This window comes from Buteo buteo, chromosome 19, assembly GCF_964188355.1.
Source record: "Buteo buteo chromosome 19, bButBut1.hap1.1, whole genome shotgun sequence".
Classification (NCBI taxonomy): domain Eukaryota; kingdom Metazoa; phylum Chordata; class Aves; order Accipitriformes; family Accipitridae; genus Buteo; species Buteo buteo.
This window is the reverse complement of record NC_134189.1, coordinates 20,520,666-20,539,497: the sequence shown is the minus strand read 5'-3', so window position 1 is coordinate 20,539,497 and position 18,832 is coordinate 20,520,666. Positions and strand designations below refer to the sequence as shown.

At 39.5% G+C, this 18,832-nt stretch overlaps 1 protein-coding gene across 1 annotated transcript in view; it reads left to right on the top strand.

Moving 5' to 3' along the window:
• The window catches only part of CRACR2A (calcium release activated channel regulator 2A), a 45,084-nt gene extending 37,139 nt beyond the window's left edge, over positions 1-7,945 (top strand). Inside the window, 4 exon segments of the mRNA XM_075051884.1 lie at positions 83-197; positions 1,869-1,970; positions 6,860-6,936; positions 7,855-7,945. Coding sequence (XP_074907985.1) covers positions 83-197; positions 1,869-1,970; positions 6,860-6,936; positions 7,855-7,945 — 385 coding nt within the window.
• Positions 7,946-18,832: the final 10,887 nt, after the last annotated feature.

The window sequence follows — 18,832 nt, the reverse complement described above, 5'->3', positions numbered from 1 at the left end:
GGGGGGAGACTATAAAATTTTACTTATGTTGTCAGATTGCTACTTCTGTTGAAGAGAGCTATAAACAGGTTCTTACTTATAGGTACCGAAGCATTACCAAGCAGTTTTTCAGAAAAGCTGATGGTGTCATTGTGATGTATGATATAACAGCAAAAGACACATTCACAGCTGTCAAGCAGTGGCTGATAAGCATTGAGGTAACATGGTGTAACTTTAAATCTAAACTGTGATGTCATTATTCTCTACCTTCTTCTGGACAGCGAGTGTTAGCAGGGCAAAGCACAGAGAGCAGCGTGTTTCCTGTTTTGTCACAATTACGTTTTTGTTAGTGATTTTGGTCTGCACAGTTACCAATAAAGCTATTTTTAGAATCTCTGTGTCTGTGAAAATAATCACAGTTCCAGGGGTTTAAGGACTTAAAACGAGTGATGGGGAAAGCCCAGCATGGAGTCCTCTGATTTCTCATACAGGTTATTCAGCTGATATGTCCCATTGGATCACCACTAGCACTGGGAGGTGCTTTGGTTCAGTGATGATGGTCTGATGATCACTGATCATTACTAGCAGTTTGACAACCAAGTATATAGCTCACGGGAAATTGACTGTGTGGTGAACATAAGCCATAAACTTAAAGCAATAATATCTACATTACTGCCATAAAACTGTCTTGTGGTAGACAGTTCAGTTTCCTGGGGATCATCCTTTCAACCACATGAAAACAAAAGCACAGCCCATGCCACTGAGTGGTTTCATTTAATTAAAAATTCTCTTTTTTTTTCTCTTAGTATATCTCTGTAGCCCATAGACAACATATTGAGAGTGCAAGCAGCTGAATTTGCTTGTGGCCAAAAGAAAAAATAAAAATAAAACGGAAGCTGCTGCCATAAAGGACTAAGTCGCTAGAGAGAACAAAGTGTGACTTCCCATTTGCTCATTATTGCTGAGTATTGCCACTGAAAAAGTAGGGGACAAATTGGTATGCAAAGATCATTTAGTCTGATTTTATTGGGCACGTGTTCTAGTATAATACACTGTTTTCCGTAATGGCAAGTAGGTGGCTTTGCAAGTTGAAATTAGGACTCATTCATTCAAATGTTTCCAAACAGGCATAGTTATTCCTCATCTGAGTAGCTCTACTGTAGCATGCATTTTGTAAGAAACAGGCCCCTATTAAATATATGATCTTAACAAATCAGTGATTGTTATAATTCAGTATGGTAAAAGCTAGAGGAGAATTCCAGGTTTTGATCCAGAAAAATTGAATATTGTGGTCAAAATCTTTTCCCAAGTTGTAATAGTTCATTCATCTTTACTGACTAATTTTGATTGCTACGAACTATTGCTGAGTTGAAGACTTACAGCCAAGTCCATTTACTGCTGCAGCATTCGGCCCACTTTATGAATGTACTCATTGTGATATTTCTAACCATTTTCAGAAGGAATTTTGATTTGTGCCTATTCTATGTATTTTGGGGGGCCTATTATTTCAGTAATTTATTTGGCATAATTGTACCCAGATGTTGTCATTATTTTTCTGTCCATATAATAAGAGCAGTGGCTATAAACACGCAATGTCTGAGCCTGTGTAGCACAGTAGTTTTCTCTCTCCCATTTTAATACAGAGTCTGATGAGCTTCTGTGCAGTTACTAAAAAAATGCCAAGTTAGTGCAATCTCTAGCATTCTGTCTTTTTCATGTCTTTTATCCAACTTTAATTCCTGACATGTGTAAGTAAAGCGTCACATACCTGGCTTATATGTGATGTCTTAAACGTCTTGTTGCAGTGTGACATCTGTTAGTTTTTATCCTCTTCATCCGTGATTTTTTTAATACAATGCCTCAGTTGATATTTATTCTTTGTTCTGCAGGAGACAACTGGGGAGAATGTACCTGTGCTTTTGTTGGGTAATAAAACTGATAATGAAAAGGAAGGTGAGGTCCCTAGGGGAATGGGAGAGCATCTTGCTAAGGTACTATACTTAGAGGGGAACCCCTTACAAAACTTGGAAGGTGAAGGTTTTAAAATGGAGTCTGAATGTGTCTAAATTCATAGAAACACAGATTAATTTTAATCAGACAAGTATTTTTAAAGATTAGGAACCCCATCACACTCATCAATTCAGCTCTCAGTGATGTAAGTGCTGATAAGTATAGTAGCTATCAAACTGTCGAGATAAACAAAAAGTGAGTGGTGCAAAAAATATTTAAGAATTCACTCTCATTGTCTCTCCTCTCCCCCCCCCCTTTTCTTTGTTCTCTCTTTCTCTTTATTTTTTTCCTCCCTTCTCTTTTTCTCTCTCTTTTTTTCTCTCTTTTCTCTGTGGATGGATTCTTAACAGAGAGATAATTTGGGGACCTTTTCTCCCTCCTACCTCCTGTAAAACCACAGACCATCTGTTACTCCTATGGTAGGAGGAGAAAACATGTTTACTTTTAGTAACTTTCCATCAAGGAGATAAAATAAGTAGAGTTAACAGTCTGCATCTACCAGAGCACTGGTGATCCATGGGCCATAATTTAAGCATTAAGGGACTGCAAACAGCAGATACTTGTTTATATTCCTGTCTACCATGCCCATCAATTTTTCTTCTGAATTTCTCTATACAATGCATACAGTTTGAACACCAATGCCTCCAGAATATTCATTTATTTAGAAATAAGTCATCCCAATATTCCTGAGAAATTAACTGAGTGAGTAGGAATGTACCTAAATTAAACAATGTGCTGGATTTCATGTAGGTATTTGTTTCTCCTTTGAAAATAGATTTACAGCTCTGCTTGCTGGTAACCAAAAGGATATTTTCAAAATCTGAAATGCAGCTGAATTGTTCGTGGTTCATAGGAAAGATTGCTGCTAGGCACCTCTCTATAACTGAAAGAATTAGGGCCAGATCTCTTTTTATCTTATCTTGATTATTCATACAGCCTTTTACAAGCATACCTCCATATTCAGTTTTGTATCCATTATTTTGTTTTTATAGGGCAGCAATATCAGACTTGAACTTCATCCCTCAAAGGTTCTCCCTTTCAGGAAATCTGCTTTATTTTCTTGTATGCATGGAAATGTGGATAGTTTTGAAACCCTGGAGGCTAGGAGGGTATCCAGGGTGTAACATTGAATCCTTCTGTGAAAAAACAAATGACACATAAATGCTAAATGGACAGAGTAGGTGTCTTATGTGTCATTTAGCTCTCTTAAAAAATTGTACTAGTAAAACAAAGATGAATCATTCTAATATATAGAACTCACAGCCCACCAGGGCATTAATTCTAACATGTCATGCAAGAAAATAAAATGTTTTGCTTAAGTAAAACAAAGAAAGTTGTCAAATTGAAGATGGTTAGAATCAAATGAATGGATCTGAATGACTCATTTGAATGTTTGAATGTGCTGCCTGAGGTAGCTAAGGGAAGGAATGATTAATGACAATGGATTAGTTGGAAAGCAGTGTAGGTATAATTAAATTATAACAATTTGCTTGCTGAGCTAATAATAACCATGAATTTTAATGAAATATTAATTCTTGTAAATAGCCATGTAATTCCTATGAAACCACATACCACTGTCTATTAGTGAATGCAATTAAGTTACTTATTTTGTGAATAATCCCATGAATTACTCAGAACTGATCCAAAATACACAGGACTAGATGCTGAGCTGATACAAGTATGTATTGCCATTTCTGGTGAAAACAACCCTGAACCTGTTCTTGTGCAGGCAACCAACCAGATTAGCCTATTGACCCTGAAGTCCAACAGTTTTTACAGACTTTCAAGGTCTCACAGGATGGGATCATTTTTACTAAGTTTCCTCTATAGTCAGAGAGGAATGTGTACTTTCAGAGGGCATTCCAGCCCAGCTGTATTAACTCTTGCTTTGCTTCAGTCTCACATCTTCCAAGTTAGTGTACTACAAATTCCATCTGAAACCCAAAGGCTCCCATTATAATGCACGTGTCACATAACTTCTTTGCAAGGCAGGCAGCACAGTTCGTTATTAAAAGGAAGAATGGCAGCCTGAAGAGAGCCCTTTCAACTCCTTGTCATTTGAGAAGGCTGGTGGTTGCAGTATGGGTGTGATACCCCAGAAAGGGGGGAGTAGAATGACGATAGGGATTCTGGAAGGCATCATAGGGAACAACAAGGCTGTGATGAAGCTGATCTGTAGTTGGATTAATTAAAGAGTAAACAGTATGATGGCAAGGAGAATTTTGCAGTATTGGCTTTGCAGGGAGAAACAGCAGACACAAACCAAAATGTTCACATGCGGTACAAGAATGACCTGATGGAAAACACCTAAAACTCTCTTGATAGAGCTACTGGGAATATAAAGAAAAAGAGAGAAAAAGAAAAAAAGAAAAGAAAAAAAAGACAAGTCCACCTGCCTTTTTTAGCAGAGGATCCAAAAGGAAAACTCCATTTAACAAATTTCTGTTTGGCTTAGCTTGATCAGCTGCTCAAGAGTTCATATGAGCACAACAATACAGAGAATATTCAGATCATATTGTGAGCATCCAGGAACAGCCAATGTTCTATCTGAGTGGATTAGTGTAACCGCTGCCAATTATTTAAATAAAATGGTTTATAATATAGGTGCTGCTCAGGCATTCAGGCAGCATGATTTTATTTGGGCCCTGCACAAACTCCCTGAATGATCTTAAATGGGTCAATAAATCCTTCTCTATCTCTGTTCCTCAACTGTAAAATAAGAGAATAATGCCTTCGTCTGCCTTGACTTTGCTGACTATGTATGCTTCACGGGATGAGCTGTTCTTCTCAGAGTGATACCACTTCACAGGACAGAAACTGCCCAGTTCCCTCTGGTAATCATTCATTTTCCTCCGTCACTACTTGCAATGAAGTAATTGCCAGTGGTCTCCCAGGTTCAACAGCTAATTCCTGGACAGAGATGGGTGGCATTTCCTGGCTTATTAATTATATGCGTCCTGCCTTCTGCTACTTTGTTCTCGTGTATGCTATCAATTAAAGTTTCCTCCCTGATTGAAAGGAATGACAGTTTGCATTTCCAGGCTGACTCCCCCTCCAGAGAAGGACCCATTTGTCAGACTGACAGAAATAAGCAATTAATATCAATTCAGTTTAAACTGTTATCTTTCACCAATAAGAATTTGCCCTACCTATGGAATTAGTTGAAAAATCCATACAGATTCATGCCATTATAAATGATGTCATGACTGAGAGTTCTCCTCTAGTGAAATTCTGTTGTATGTGGGGAAGATGTAGGAGTAGTAGCACTCTCTGCTTGACTGACATAAAGTAGCTAGATACTGACCACTGTAGGTTTTCTATTAGAGTTCTGATCAGCTGAGCAGAAAAAAGGAGTGTAAATTTTATTTCAAACTTCTGTTTGCACAGCTAGCAAGAAATTTGAGCTGGTCAAATTTTATCTTAAAACTTCTCTAAGGAAAGCAAGAGGGTTACATTATAAGGTAAATATCATACAGAACAGTGTTTATAAAAAAAAAAAAATCAGTAAAATATCCATCCAACACTAACATTGCCTGATTTCTTCCCCTCTGTGCTCTTCTGTGCTTATCTGGTCACCCAGAAATTACTGCAGGTGGTTAAATCCCGATGTTCACGAGAACAAACAATATAACGATTGACAACATATTCAAGACTGACATTTGATAACATTAGAACTGCTAAAATAAATGACGATATTTATGAAACTTCTTTTCCCCACTTTTTGTCTTTGAAATTTCATGAAGATGATAAAAATTTCAAAAAGCTGTGCAATTTTGGAAGCATGGTATATTTAAAAAAACAAAACAAAACAAAACAAAAAAACCAAACCAAAACTAAAATACCTAATCATTTTAATGGGAGCTTTTGAAAACTGAATTGTGTCTTATGAAGGGTGGTTAAATAAGTATAAATGCAGTAACCACAGTTAATAGCAAGCAAATGAAAATATGCAGATGTGTGATTGTCATTTCCTAAGCTACTAACTTATTTATTTGAACTTTAAGCTACTGTCATAAATAGCAAGATAACAGAGAAAAGTGGAAAGTGAATAGAAAGATGAAATCTGGATGGGTAAAAGGCCACGTAGTAATACCATAGAGGCAATATAGGTGAGGTTCAATGTAATACCTTGTGAAAGTAGACAGATGTCTATTTTGGAGAGGATAATCTGTCATTCCCTCTCAAACTTCTTTTGCCATCACAGCTGCCAGGTCAGGCTTTTGTGCAGATGATCTCTTGCATTTGTATTTATTGTGATAAGGCTTCAGCTCTCCAGGGCCTGATCATTTATCCATTGTTCTTAATTGCAAAGCTCCCAGGGGCTACAAAACCAAAGGTGCAGGCTGATGGGGAAAGAAGGTGCAGAAACAACTAATTAGTTGTTATTTTTTTGCTGAGGTTTTTAACTGGTCTTTTGCTGGAAAGCATTAGTCTCAAACTGTTGAATACAGAAACACTGCTGCTGAAGCTTTCCAAGATTAAAAAAAAAGTCACTGGAATTATTTTCACCTGCTTTGTCAAGCACTCAGTGATGTACTAATTGCCTTATAATCACAAGGAAAGTTCACAAGATTTCAGAACCTTACAAGGCATGTTTGCCTTTGAGCCTTTGTGAGATCAAACTCTTACAGCAAAAGCCACTGTCTAGAACAAATACCTGCTGAGAAATGCATATAGCTGTCGTTTGGGAGGCACAGTTCGACTTCTTTTCTTTTGTTGCTCTTTACTGTTAGCTCTAGAATTAAACCCTAATTTTTCCTAAGATGATCTGTTTCTTTATCTGCATATTTTAGTATATGTGTTGCTTTTTTAAAGCTGGAGTGAGATATTGTGCAAAATTAATTGAAATGGTCTTTCTGTTTGATTCTAGGATTACAATTTAATTTTCTATGAATGCAGTGCATATTCTGGGTGCAATACCAAAAAGTCTGTGCTTCATTTAGCTAGGTAAGAAGAAAACACAATCTATGAGTTCTATGTATATGCCTGACTTCCCTGTTGCTGATGACAGTGAATTGTGTTTGTTAAATTAGTTTGATAGGGGCTTGTGGTGATGGAATATTTTAATCCATTTAAACTGATCTGTAGCCTGACACTGTTGCTCCAACTGAGCAGGTGCTCAGGTTCCTAAAGAGTCCTGTGTAAGCTAGCGGAGCTCTGTATAGACCCAGAAACACCTGAGCTGTTGCTAGGAAAGCTGAGGGCCTGGGATGTTGTGATGGTTCTTGCAGGAAGTTCTCGGGGGTTTGGAGAAATATGCTTGGAAATGGATGCTGCTGAGTCCTTGCAGCAGAACATTGGATGTGCTGCTTTATTCCCCACATCTGCTCGTTACAGCTCAAATTCTGCTGTCTGCCTGGGGGCTGGGAGAGAGGGAGAGGTGGATTTTTGAAGTTATATAAAGACTAGGGGTAAAAATACAGGTAAATCTGTCCCCTCTGAACTACTTAGAGAGGTGAAAACACTGGTAATGAGTTGGCAGATCTTTAATATTGTTGCTGCAGTTACTGAAATTTTATGAATGTGTCAGGTAATTGATGAATGTCTAGGTAGCCAGATGTGTTTTTGTTTTGCTCCAGCCTCAAAAATAACAAATGTAAGTCACTGTTTTGAGTTTCTGTAATATACAATAAATGCTAACAATCAGCACCAACTACATTTTTCTAACTAAATGAACAAAGGTGGTTTTGTGTTGGAGCCACCATAATTGTATTTTTTGGTTTGTTTGTTAGTTTAGTTCACAAGAGTCTGTCATTTTCTGTTAACCTCTGGACAATTTTAAAGGCTTGGGGGAAATGTTTTTTGGTTTGATCTCTTACTGGTATTATTGACTTTTTTCTCAAAAGTATTGTTTCTTTCCCCCAGGATTTTAAAGGAACATGAAGATAAAGTGAAAGAGAAAACCGTTGAACTTCAATCTGATATGAATAAAAAGTCTTGCTGTATCAGGCCATAAAATGCTGGAGCACATTTAGACAAGCCATACATTTATACAACATTACATGGCACCATCAGATTTGCTTTATCTTCCAAATATTTCTTCTTTGCTATTAAGTGAAACTTAAAATCCGTGTATGCTCTGATCTTCACTTTTACAAATATTGTCTTTAGTTAATTGACAATGTATTTGGGGCAGTAACAGTCTTTTATTCTGTTTGACGCCTAACACCACTGAATCCTGCTTTGTGATCAGGCTTGTAGAAGCTGCCACATTATTAATAATAAGAAATAATTTTATAGGAAGAAAATTACTTGGAATGTGAAGTAAATTCCTACTGGTGTGGATGACCTATCTTCTGAATACTTCTGTTTATTTCAGTGCTCTTCAGATCCTGATTTTGTGCTGACCTTTGTTACAGTTTTTAAAAAATTGAAATGAGTAGCTGGTTGGTTGGTTAAAAGCATTACACCAGCAATTGCAAAGTATAAGGTGATATTTTAAAGCTTAGTGTGAAACACACATGAACAAAGGATGGAAGAACTATGAAGATTTTCACAAGTAGCATTAATTCATTTATACTACACATTGTTGCACGTAGGTCCTTGGTAAGAAACCCTTCCTCCCACTTAGATGTGATGAATTAGGTATATTTAGATGGGTCACTGAGATACCATACAGGCTTGCCTGAGCTGTTACCAAATAAGCTGGCATGCTTCCATGGTGAGGTGGTTCCATGCAAATACCGAGCATAGTTTCCAGAAACAGTAAAGTCATGGTAGTGCAGTGCTTTTCTCTGGCTAGTTAGCATTGCAGTTGGAGCAAATCAGCCTGTGCTCTTCACCATATTTGACATGGCTGTAGGGCTGTGTGTTGTAGAGCTTGCTCTGGACCTCTGTTTGGCTATGGTTTCCTACAGAAGTCCCAAAGCAATCTGTGGCCAACTCGAACGTTCAAATCAATTCACTGTCATTAGTGGTGGTCAAAACCACATACCTACATAGGAAGCTCATTTCACTGGTGTAGTTGATTGTAGTACAAAGCATATTATGGCTGACTGAACAGCTCTCTGTCTCCAAAAGTCTGTCACAGGTTTCATGCCAGATGTTGGGGGGAGAATTTTCAGAAAGAGCAGATCTTCTTTTGAGGAAGATTTTGAGAAACTTTCCAGCATTTAAGGAGTGAAAAATCTCACCAAAATCCAGGGAGATATTGCTCTCTTTAGCAATGTTAAGAAAAAACTACTCATGTGCCTAAATACGTGACTGATTTTTCAAAAGCCACACAGCATTTCCCTTTGGTTTAACCAGGGCCTGATAGCACTGAGATACAGTGTTTGAGAAATCAAACCCATATGGACATGTTTTAGAAAATCATGGCCCGCCCTGGACCATAAGGAACCCAAATGTCATAATTACTTTTGGAAGCCTTTGTAGAATATAAATGAAAGTAAGAAACTTGAGAGTGGGTCACCCAGCCAGCACATGATCAACAATTATTCCTGTTGGTATTTGTCTTCACTGCATCCAGCTATTGTGGTAAGTATTCACGAATGATTATTCATGATGGTGAGCTTGTTAGGGAAGTGGAACCCATGGCATAATTTATTTCATTAAAATATTAAGCAAAACTGTAGATTTTATTATATGAGGCTGACAGACATATTTTCAACCCATCTTCTAAATGTTTCAAAGAAGTTATTTTTCATTTGAATAATGAATCAATTTCAAACTAAAGATGGAAGCTAAGCACTGGCTCAATAAGTAACTCTGTTTTGGGATAAAAACTTCATCAGTAATTAATTTTGCTCTTGGGATTTCAGTGTGTTCGAAGGTATTTATCTGGTGCCAAGAACTATGTGATAGAGGTTTGCGAACTTTCCCCTACAACAATTCCTATATCCATACCAACACTCAAATGTCTTTTCCTATGAGTCGGGATCCAAACATGACTCCTTTCCCTATCAAGTAGAATAACCAGGATTTTCCTAAACTAAGTAGCCCAGGATGAGCTGATGCTTAGGGTTTTTTTTCCTTGTTGATTTCTAAGAGTCTGCTCATCTAAATGAAAAAGACTCCCCTTGCTTCTAGTAGTGTGCTTAAGAACCCCTAACCCCCAAACCCCTAAAACCCAAATGGAGCAAAATGAGCATCCATTAATGAAAATCAGTAGACTTTCTGTTCACTTCCCAGGGTTGTTTCTTGAAGTCTATTACTGGTTGTGGAGGGATGAGTCACCTTATCGACTGTCATGTGTTATCCATCATGGAAATCTTCACAGAATTGAGTCACCTGTGTTCAGTCCGGGCTGGAGTTGGATTGATGCAAACCTCTAATTTAAACCTCAACAAAAATAACTGTTTATCCCAATTTCAATTAGGGAAGAAGTGTCATCAGTTTAAATATTGGCTTTGCTAATTGACTTTGAATTATCTGTTCCCCTGCAGTATGGTGTTTCCTACCCCATCAGTATCAGAACTGGCAATATTTCTTCCAGCCTCTGTCAGCCTCAGGAAGACAGTTTGAAGGCTTAATTTCAGCTTTACTACCACTGACTCTAGCCTCGCAAAACTCCAAATTCAGTTCCTTAATTTTTCATTCCCTGAAGTTCATCTTCATTTTGGAGGAAAGTGACATGAAGTGTGTCTTCTTTATGTGACTTCTATAGGATCATTTTTATTTGGACATCTTTCAGTGTGCACTGAGACCCTGCTAGCAGGATTTATAAAACATGAGGGTAGACAATGCTAAGGAGCAGCTGAATCCTGGGATGAAGGGGATTTCTTTTTCTTCATCTACTAGAGCCAAATCTGGTGTGGTCTAAGACCCAGGAGATGTCTCCCATCTCAGACTGACAGCCGTGGCTGCTGCTGTTCCTTTTTGCAAGTCCAGCCAAAACCAAGGCTGAGTACGTATTGTGAAGATGCAGGTACACGCACAACACTAACATCAGCCACACAGACAACAGAGAGCTGTCTTGTCACCCGTATACACACAAACAGCATTACCATAAATTTGAACACAGATAGCCCAATCCTTTTCTTCCTTTCCAACCGATCAAGATTGAAGTTTGCTGATGAAAACATACACGTACACAACTCCTATGAGTTGCAGTGCTCTCTCTCCCCCTTTGTCCTGCCTCTCTCCCCAGGATCATGCAGAAATTTGGTAGAAAGATTATTAAAAAGACTGGATAGCCTGCAGTTATGGGGTGCAGGGCTCAATCAGATAAATTCTGACCAGCAGCTTGCTTGCATACAACTGGTCCCTTTTATTCTACCTTCACTTGAGTTTTTCCCATGCTTGTTCTTCCTCCATCCACCTTGACCCCTCCCTTTCTCTGCCCTTCATATCCCAAAGAAACAACTTGCCCCTAGTTGCTTTTTCCCCATTAGTCACAGTTTTGCTACATCTGTACTCGCACACATTTTTTATTTCTTCTACCATTACCTAGGTCACCTTGGCTTTAAGTGGTATTATTGATATAGTTACTTAGGGGCTGCTGGCCCTGCTAGTTTCCACTCCCCAAATAGTCCCTACTATTCCCCTCCACTTATCTGTGAAGTTAGTCAAGAAGATATCATATATCTCCCCCTTAACCACCTGTGAAGTCCAGTTGTAACTCACAGTGCTCTCTGTAACTATTACCAGCTTCCCACTCTGTTATTGTTATGTTCAGAGTTTCTCGCGTCATCTCCAGAGTTTCTTGTGGTCTGTTTGGTTAGCTCAGGCCAGATCCTAGTCATCTGTCTGCACACCTTAACAAACAGCAATTATTTGTTGATTAATGCTCACACAAGATAGGTATGACTAATAAGGCTTTACTTCTGGACAGATTCTGCTGGCCAGGTGGTCATAAAGCTGGTGTGGGAATTGTCAGCCTCTGGTGTTCCTTGATGCTAACTGATCCTTTGTGTTGCTGGTTGCCGTGTTCTGACTCCACCAGGGTTTTATACCTCCTGCCAGTATTTTTCTCAGATCCATCAGAAAGCTAATACTGGCTTAATAGCAATGAAGCTCCCCCCTCCCCCAGTTTTGAATTAGCTTTAGCTTGCTCACAGCTCCCCCCCCAAAAAAAAAAAACCAACCAAAACCAAAACAGCTTTTTGGTAAAGATAAACCAAGATCATGAAACTGGACTCTGGGTCAAGTGTTCTCTTTGGGATTTCATAAGATTTTTGGAAATGTAGGTGATGTTTTTGTACTGAAAGAGAAATTAATCAAAAGGCAGTAGGCAGGGGAATACCAAGCAGAATTGTATTTCACCTATTCCTATTATGGTCTGAGAGCACAAAAACATCTTCATTTAGAAGTGACTGAAATCTTTGAATACAAGTATCTGCAATGCTACAGAACATTTTAGCTACAGAATGTTGTTTTGTTTCTTCTGTCAGACTCTTCCTAATAGTCTTTGGACAAAATTCAGAGCTGGTGTAAGTTTGGTGACCATAGTATCTTCTTTTAGGGAGGTATATTACCCTTGAAAATTTCCCTTACTAGAGTGGAAAGTACCAACAATAGTGAATGAGAAATTCTGCTGAAAAATTGCTTCTTGCACTCAGCAGGCTTCGTCCTTCTCTCAAGTTCACTGATGTAACTCCTTGACTCACTAATGTTTCTTCTGATGCCACCCCGTATGCAGTAAATCAGCTCACAAGAAGTGCCCACCTGTGTAAACTCTGAGAGGATGATAGTTGGCAGGAGAAAGTGGGAGAAATAAATTTTCTCAGCCTGGTCAGGTACCCAATACTGGCAGATCTTTGGGTATCACACACACTACAAAGCCCATTTGCCTGGGTATAATGCAGTGCTCCTACCCCTTTGGAATGGGCATATGTTACAGGCTCTAAGTAGCAGTGGGCTGCACAGGGGAGACAGATAGGAACTGCTGTGTGCCAGTCAAAACTGGTTCCAGCTTGCCCAGATGCAAGCCAAGCAACAGTAGAAAAAAAACCATTGCACACTATAACCTTACCCAGAGAAGTGTGCAGCACCTCCCCACATAACATATTTAAGGAGTAATCTACAGCTGTTAAGGTGGGGGACACTCCGCACATAAGGAATGTGTGACGAACAGACCACACTGGAGAAGAATTTGCTCCTGAGAGAACTGCAGCCAGTGGTCATTCCCCATGCTGGAGCAGGGACAACTAAGGAGGAGGACAACTGGAATCCCTATGCCCAAGACAACTGGAAGCATTGGGCGCTGAGTGGCAGAAGCCATAATACTTGGGCTGGCAGAGCGTTATGTGCACTGCCTCAGCTCCCGTGCTGCCTCTTGGCTCACTGGATGAATCCTGACAGAGTGTGTACCTCACAGTGAAAATAAAGGAAGCTGAGACTCAGGGGCAGAGGAGAGGAAAAAAAAGTACATTGCTATGTTTGTTTAATTGTTTGCATTCTTTTTCTTTCCCCAGTACCTGGATCAGGGATAAAAGATTTATGTTGATTGGTAGTAAATTAGCTCAGGTAAAATTCCCCAACTTCAGACTGGTTTTGTTTGCAACTTCTGTATATTGGCAGAATTTTCTACCATGTGAGATCATTATTGAATAAATCCGCTTCACCATCTGCACAAGTGGAAGCTTGTTTTAGAAAGCAGAAACATGCCCATAAAGCTCATCAGTAGCAACTTCCTGAATTCATCCACAGCTGTTGAAATAATGGGTCTTTTTGATTATTGAAATGACAGGAATTGCAATAGCACTCACATACACTCCTGGAAAAAACAGAAAGATGGGTACTTTGACTTGTTTATACCTCAAACAACTAAAGTTCTTTTAATATGATACTGGTAAAAGACACCTGATTTTTCTATGATGAAAATAGACATCTCAAGGAAAAAAAATCTGTAGGTTAAGTTTACAGTGCAGGAATAAAAGTTCATTCCTGTTACTTTACTACTGACTTAATATGGGGAAGTACATACCAACTATCCTGAAATATTGTATCTAGTGACACTGATTCCTTCCAAATGTACTGGAAGTTAAAAGTCATCTGGCTAGTCAGATAAGCATTGCTTCTTTCCTTTCAAGCACTGAAGAGGAAAGTATTTCAAACAAGTTCAGCTATACTGGAAAACTGTGTTTAGCCTCTGCAGTTATCATCACTCTCCTTCTGATGCCTTTTCTGCAACATGCTCCTCCTGAGCACAACAATCATTGCAAGTCTTCTCCCATTCCCAGAAGAACCCAGATTCAGAGAGGCTTTCTCACTGGAAATGACTGATTTTCATAGCCTGAACAGGAAGGGAGTAGGGAAGCCAGTGGAACTGAGACATTCCAATAGAATATTATGTGGCTCTGAGTATTACTCAAGTACTCATATTACTTGAGCTGCTCTTTCTGTGTATGTGGGTGATGAGCAGTGATGACATTGCTCTCTGTGTTGTCTGTGTGGCTGGTGACATTAGTGTTGCATGTGTATCTGCACCTTTGCAATTTGTACTCAGCTTGAGTTTTGGCTGGACTTGCAAAAAGGAACAGCAGCAGCCACAGCTATCATCCCTCTGTGACATGCTGTGTTGTGTGCCCTGTGTTTCCACATTTTATCTTGTGCCATCTTTATCTCGTGTGTTGTGAGATTTGTATTTTGCTCTCAGCATACATAATAGATGTCTTTTCCAGATCTTTTTCCACTGTATCCAGCTTCACCTTTTCTTGCTGTCTTCTCAATGACCACATTGCAAAGTGAACATTATCAGCTTTGGAAAAATCACAGTCTGCCTATTTGCAGGATTCAGTGCTCCTGCACCACTAAGCTTAAATCTCGCCTTTGCAGAGCAAATCAAGTATATGAATCGGGAATGTGGATATTGCTGTACCTGTATAGCTGTTATTAAATCTCAGGGGCTGTCTTTTTCAAGGAGGGAGAGTAGGAGAGTACAGGGTGGGTTTGCAACTTGCTGTCCCTGCCAGTCATTACTCCTCCATTTTACCTTTTATAAGTAAGTCATTAGAACTCTGCAATAAACCAGTTTATGTTACTGCCTTGGCAGAATCTCAAGGAGAAGGAAAAAAAAAAAGAAGACAGAGTTGTCTACTGCATTAGTGAACTGAACTAGCCCAGCAAAATCTGACAAATACTGGAGCTAGTGGGAGGATATGGGTGGAAAAATGCAGCTAAGATCACAGTTGTGAGAAAAGAAGTCTAGAGGGGTGGGCATCCCGTTTTCAGTAGCACCAAGGTGTTTAATCGTCTCATCTGTTTGTAACTTGATCATTAGATACAGATAAATGGAACTGGATGTGAATGGATTTACCATGCTTCTTGGGTGACTTGGGGGGCCAGTGCTGAGCTCAGTATTGCTGCAGCCAACCACCAGTTTGGATACCTCTGCTAGGGGCTGAAAAGCCTCGGGACTACCATTGCACAGCTCGGAGAGACAGCACTCGGCTGCAAAGCTCGGTGCGGTTCCCCTGTAGGTGTGAGTGCGCTGTTCCGTTTCTGCATTGCCTTGCTCCCAGTCGTTACAGGTCCAAATGACTGAACTATGTTGGACTGCACTACAAGACAGTTTTGATCCAGGTCCTTTGAATCTAGACTATGAAGGCTCATCAATTGTCATAGCAACCCCGTATTGTATGGTTTTGTATTATGAAGCTGTGATAAGGCTGTTGCTCATCCCTTTGAAATAAGTCATAAATCACTAATGCAGCTTCTCAGTCACAGGACTTCTTCAAGTATTATTCTAACAGAGAAACTGATTTGCATTAAATGATATGTCTGTCAGCAGAGAAAGACAAACGATAAGAGTGAAACTTTCTACATGTATGCTATAGACATTTTTATTTGTAACCACACTGTAAAGGCACCTACTGCATTGAAATGCATTGGTGCCATTAAAAGCCCCAGGGAAGGTTGTGCAAGGAATTACTGAACTCAGATAGGATGTCTGAAGCTCTTGCTTTTGTCATGCCCATGCCCCATGTAGGGTGTGCTGTACGGAAGTTGAGTGCTGCTCACATCAAGGCAAATGGAGAATATAAACACAGATAGTTAAGTAGTGGACATTTTGTTTAATATTTTTTCATCATTGACACAATTTTTAGGGTTGTGTAGAACAGTGGCTAAAGTATCTTTTTGTCGTTGCTGTGGAGGCGATGTAGCTGTGAAAATGTAGTTTACTTGGACTTCTGTAGGGTGCCATTGATCAAGAAAGTGGAGTCTTACAAAATCAGCATTACAGACATCTATCAAATGATTAAAAAATGTCTGCTAGCAGGTCTCAAAATATAATGCTAAATAAGCAATGCGTGGTCTGTTGTGAACGGGAATAATAGCTTATAAAATCTCCATCCTTGGAAGTATTCAGGACAGATTTTACACAAAGCCACAGTGATTTGACACAGCTTTGGAGAAAGTTCTGTGTGAAGCAGTAAGTTGTATTAGAAACCTCCAAGGTTTACTTACAACCAGCATTTCTGTGGTACAGATGGAAAAAAACCCAGATAATCTTAGTTAAGCAAACCTTTCTGCATGTCTGCTTTGTATACCAACATTAAAGCCTAACAGTTAGTCTAAGACGGCTACAGCACCTGCAACACGGCATCCAAGGGTGCTATGAAAGCACTCTGTGGTGCAAGACATTCTCAAGAAAGCAAATGTCAGTCCTATCTTCCAGAGGGGCAAGAAGGAGGATCCAGACAACTACAAGGCGGTAAGTCTTGCCACAATTCCTGGGAAAGCGATGGAGAAACTAATCCTGGAAACCATTTCCAGACACATGAAGGACAAGATGGGGATCAGGAATAGTCAGCATAGAATTACAAGGGGGGAATTGAGCTTAACCAACCTGATAGTTCCTACAGTGAGATGGCTAGCTTGGTGGGTGAGGGGAGAGTCATGGATGGTGTTTACCTCAACTTTAGTAAGGCTTTTGACACTGTCTCCCATTAACATCCTCATTGACGAGGTGACAAAGTACCGCTTAGACACTTGGACAGGAAAGTGCTTTGAAAACTGGCTGAATGACTGGGCCCAGAGGGTCTAAAGAAGAGAAAGCTCCAGAGGGATCTTATCAGTGTGTGTAAATACCTGATGGAGGTGGGGAATGAAGAGGAGGGAGCCAGACTCTTCTCAGGAGTGCCCAGTGACAGGACAAGAGGCTACAGGCACAAATTGAAACACATGAAATTCAAGTGAACACATTAAATTCACATGAACCCAAGAAAACAGGGGTTTTTTTTTACTGTGTAGGTGGTCAAACACTGGAATAGTTTTCCCAGAGAGGTTGTGGAGTGTCCATCTGTGGAGATAGTCAAAACCCAACTGTAAACGGTCCTGGGCAACCTGCTCCAGCTTGTACTGAGTCAGCAGTGGGGTTGGACAAGATGTTCTCAAGAGATTGGTAGATGACAGTAGTACTTTATGGCTCCTGAAATTCTGACTCTATATAATTTTCAAAGCCCCATGGACCTAGCAGGATCTCCAGGCTGACAAGATTTATCCTCAGTACCACAAGCAATCGCATGAGTGTGGACCATAATAAAAAGAACACATGACACACAGGCAAATAAGAGATGAGGACAGCTTAGAAGAAAAGTTTGATTTGGGTTTGGTTTTGATGTATAAGCACATTCCCTTTTCTGTATAGCACTGAAGTACAAGCTAGAAACATCTCGAGATGAAGAAAAAGAAACAGCATATTGTGTCAGTACTGTTGAAAGAACAAGGATGGGGAGAAGATAACACAGTGTCAGTGTTCTGGCAAGCAGAAGTGAATTTTGCATTAGGACCCATGAATATTAGGTTGGAAGGGTCTAGGCATTTGCCCAGATTGAGACCAGATGTCCCTCTGCTTAACAGAACTCCTACTTAATGGTATCATTTAGCAATAGAACTCAAATGGAAAGTTCTCCCAGAAAAAGTTATGCTTTAATGTCTCAGCTACATTTGTTAATGGGAGGTGTCAGACCAATTTACCTGGTCTTCTGAATATTTTCAGAAGTTCTCTTCTCAGTTATCTCCACATCTTTACTGGTAAAGGATACTTTCAGTTTTTGAATTCTGCCACTTCCATATCCTCAATTCATAGCTCAATATTTGTTGTAATCATGTGTTTTGTTGTTTTCTACTTGATATACAAATGCTATCCATCACATGCTGCTGCTTCAGCTTCTCACAACACTTACATTACTTGCCTGCCTACGCTTACCCATAGGGAAGCAAGCAAAATAGTGAGCTAATTTTTCTGAGATGCTCTGTCAGTGGTGATAATAGCAATTATAGGATAATCAGACAATTATGGAAGTAAATAGCTTTTGCTTTAATCAGGTCTCATTAGCTAGTGACATTGATTTGTCATGCCAATAAATGTGAAAAATATGCCACTATGATGATAAAGTACTTCTGCTAACTGATCAGCTTTACAAGTTACTGTTAATACAATGAGTTATGTATGCCTTTTTGGACTGCCGTTTCATGTTTCTGCATCAAAATGGTAGAGCATGTATGGTTTGTGATTAAATTCTGTTGTGACCTTAACACAGGGGTCCATTTCTGGTTCTAGGGCTGTGTTGTACTGGAAATGCTGATGGTTCATTTGAGGAAATGGAAATGGCTAGACACAAAAGCAGAGAACTGAACTGCAAAAGAGGATGTTCTGTTTTCCACATGAGGATTCAGGGGTCAGCTCAGGCTTGATTTTGCTGACTGCTGTGCTTCTAAAAGAACACGTTTGATGATTCAGAGGAATGGCTTGGACTGTAGCCCAAACCTGTGTGTTCTGTGAGGAATTAAGACTGATTTTTGGTTGTAGTTGTCATCTCAAAGCTAAGACTGTTTCTTTCTGTTTCACAATCACACCGTAGTTCTCTCCAAGCTTTCTCAAAAAATGCTATCTTCATATTGTTTGCATCATCACTTATCGCCAGTGTTTGTTTCTGCTGAAAAATGAGAAAAATAT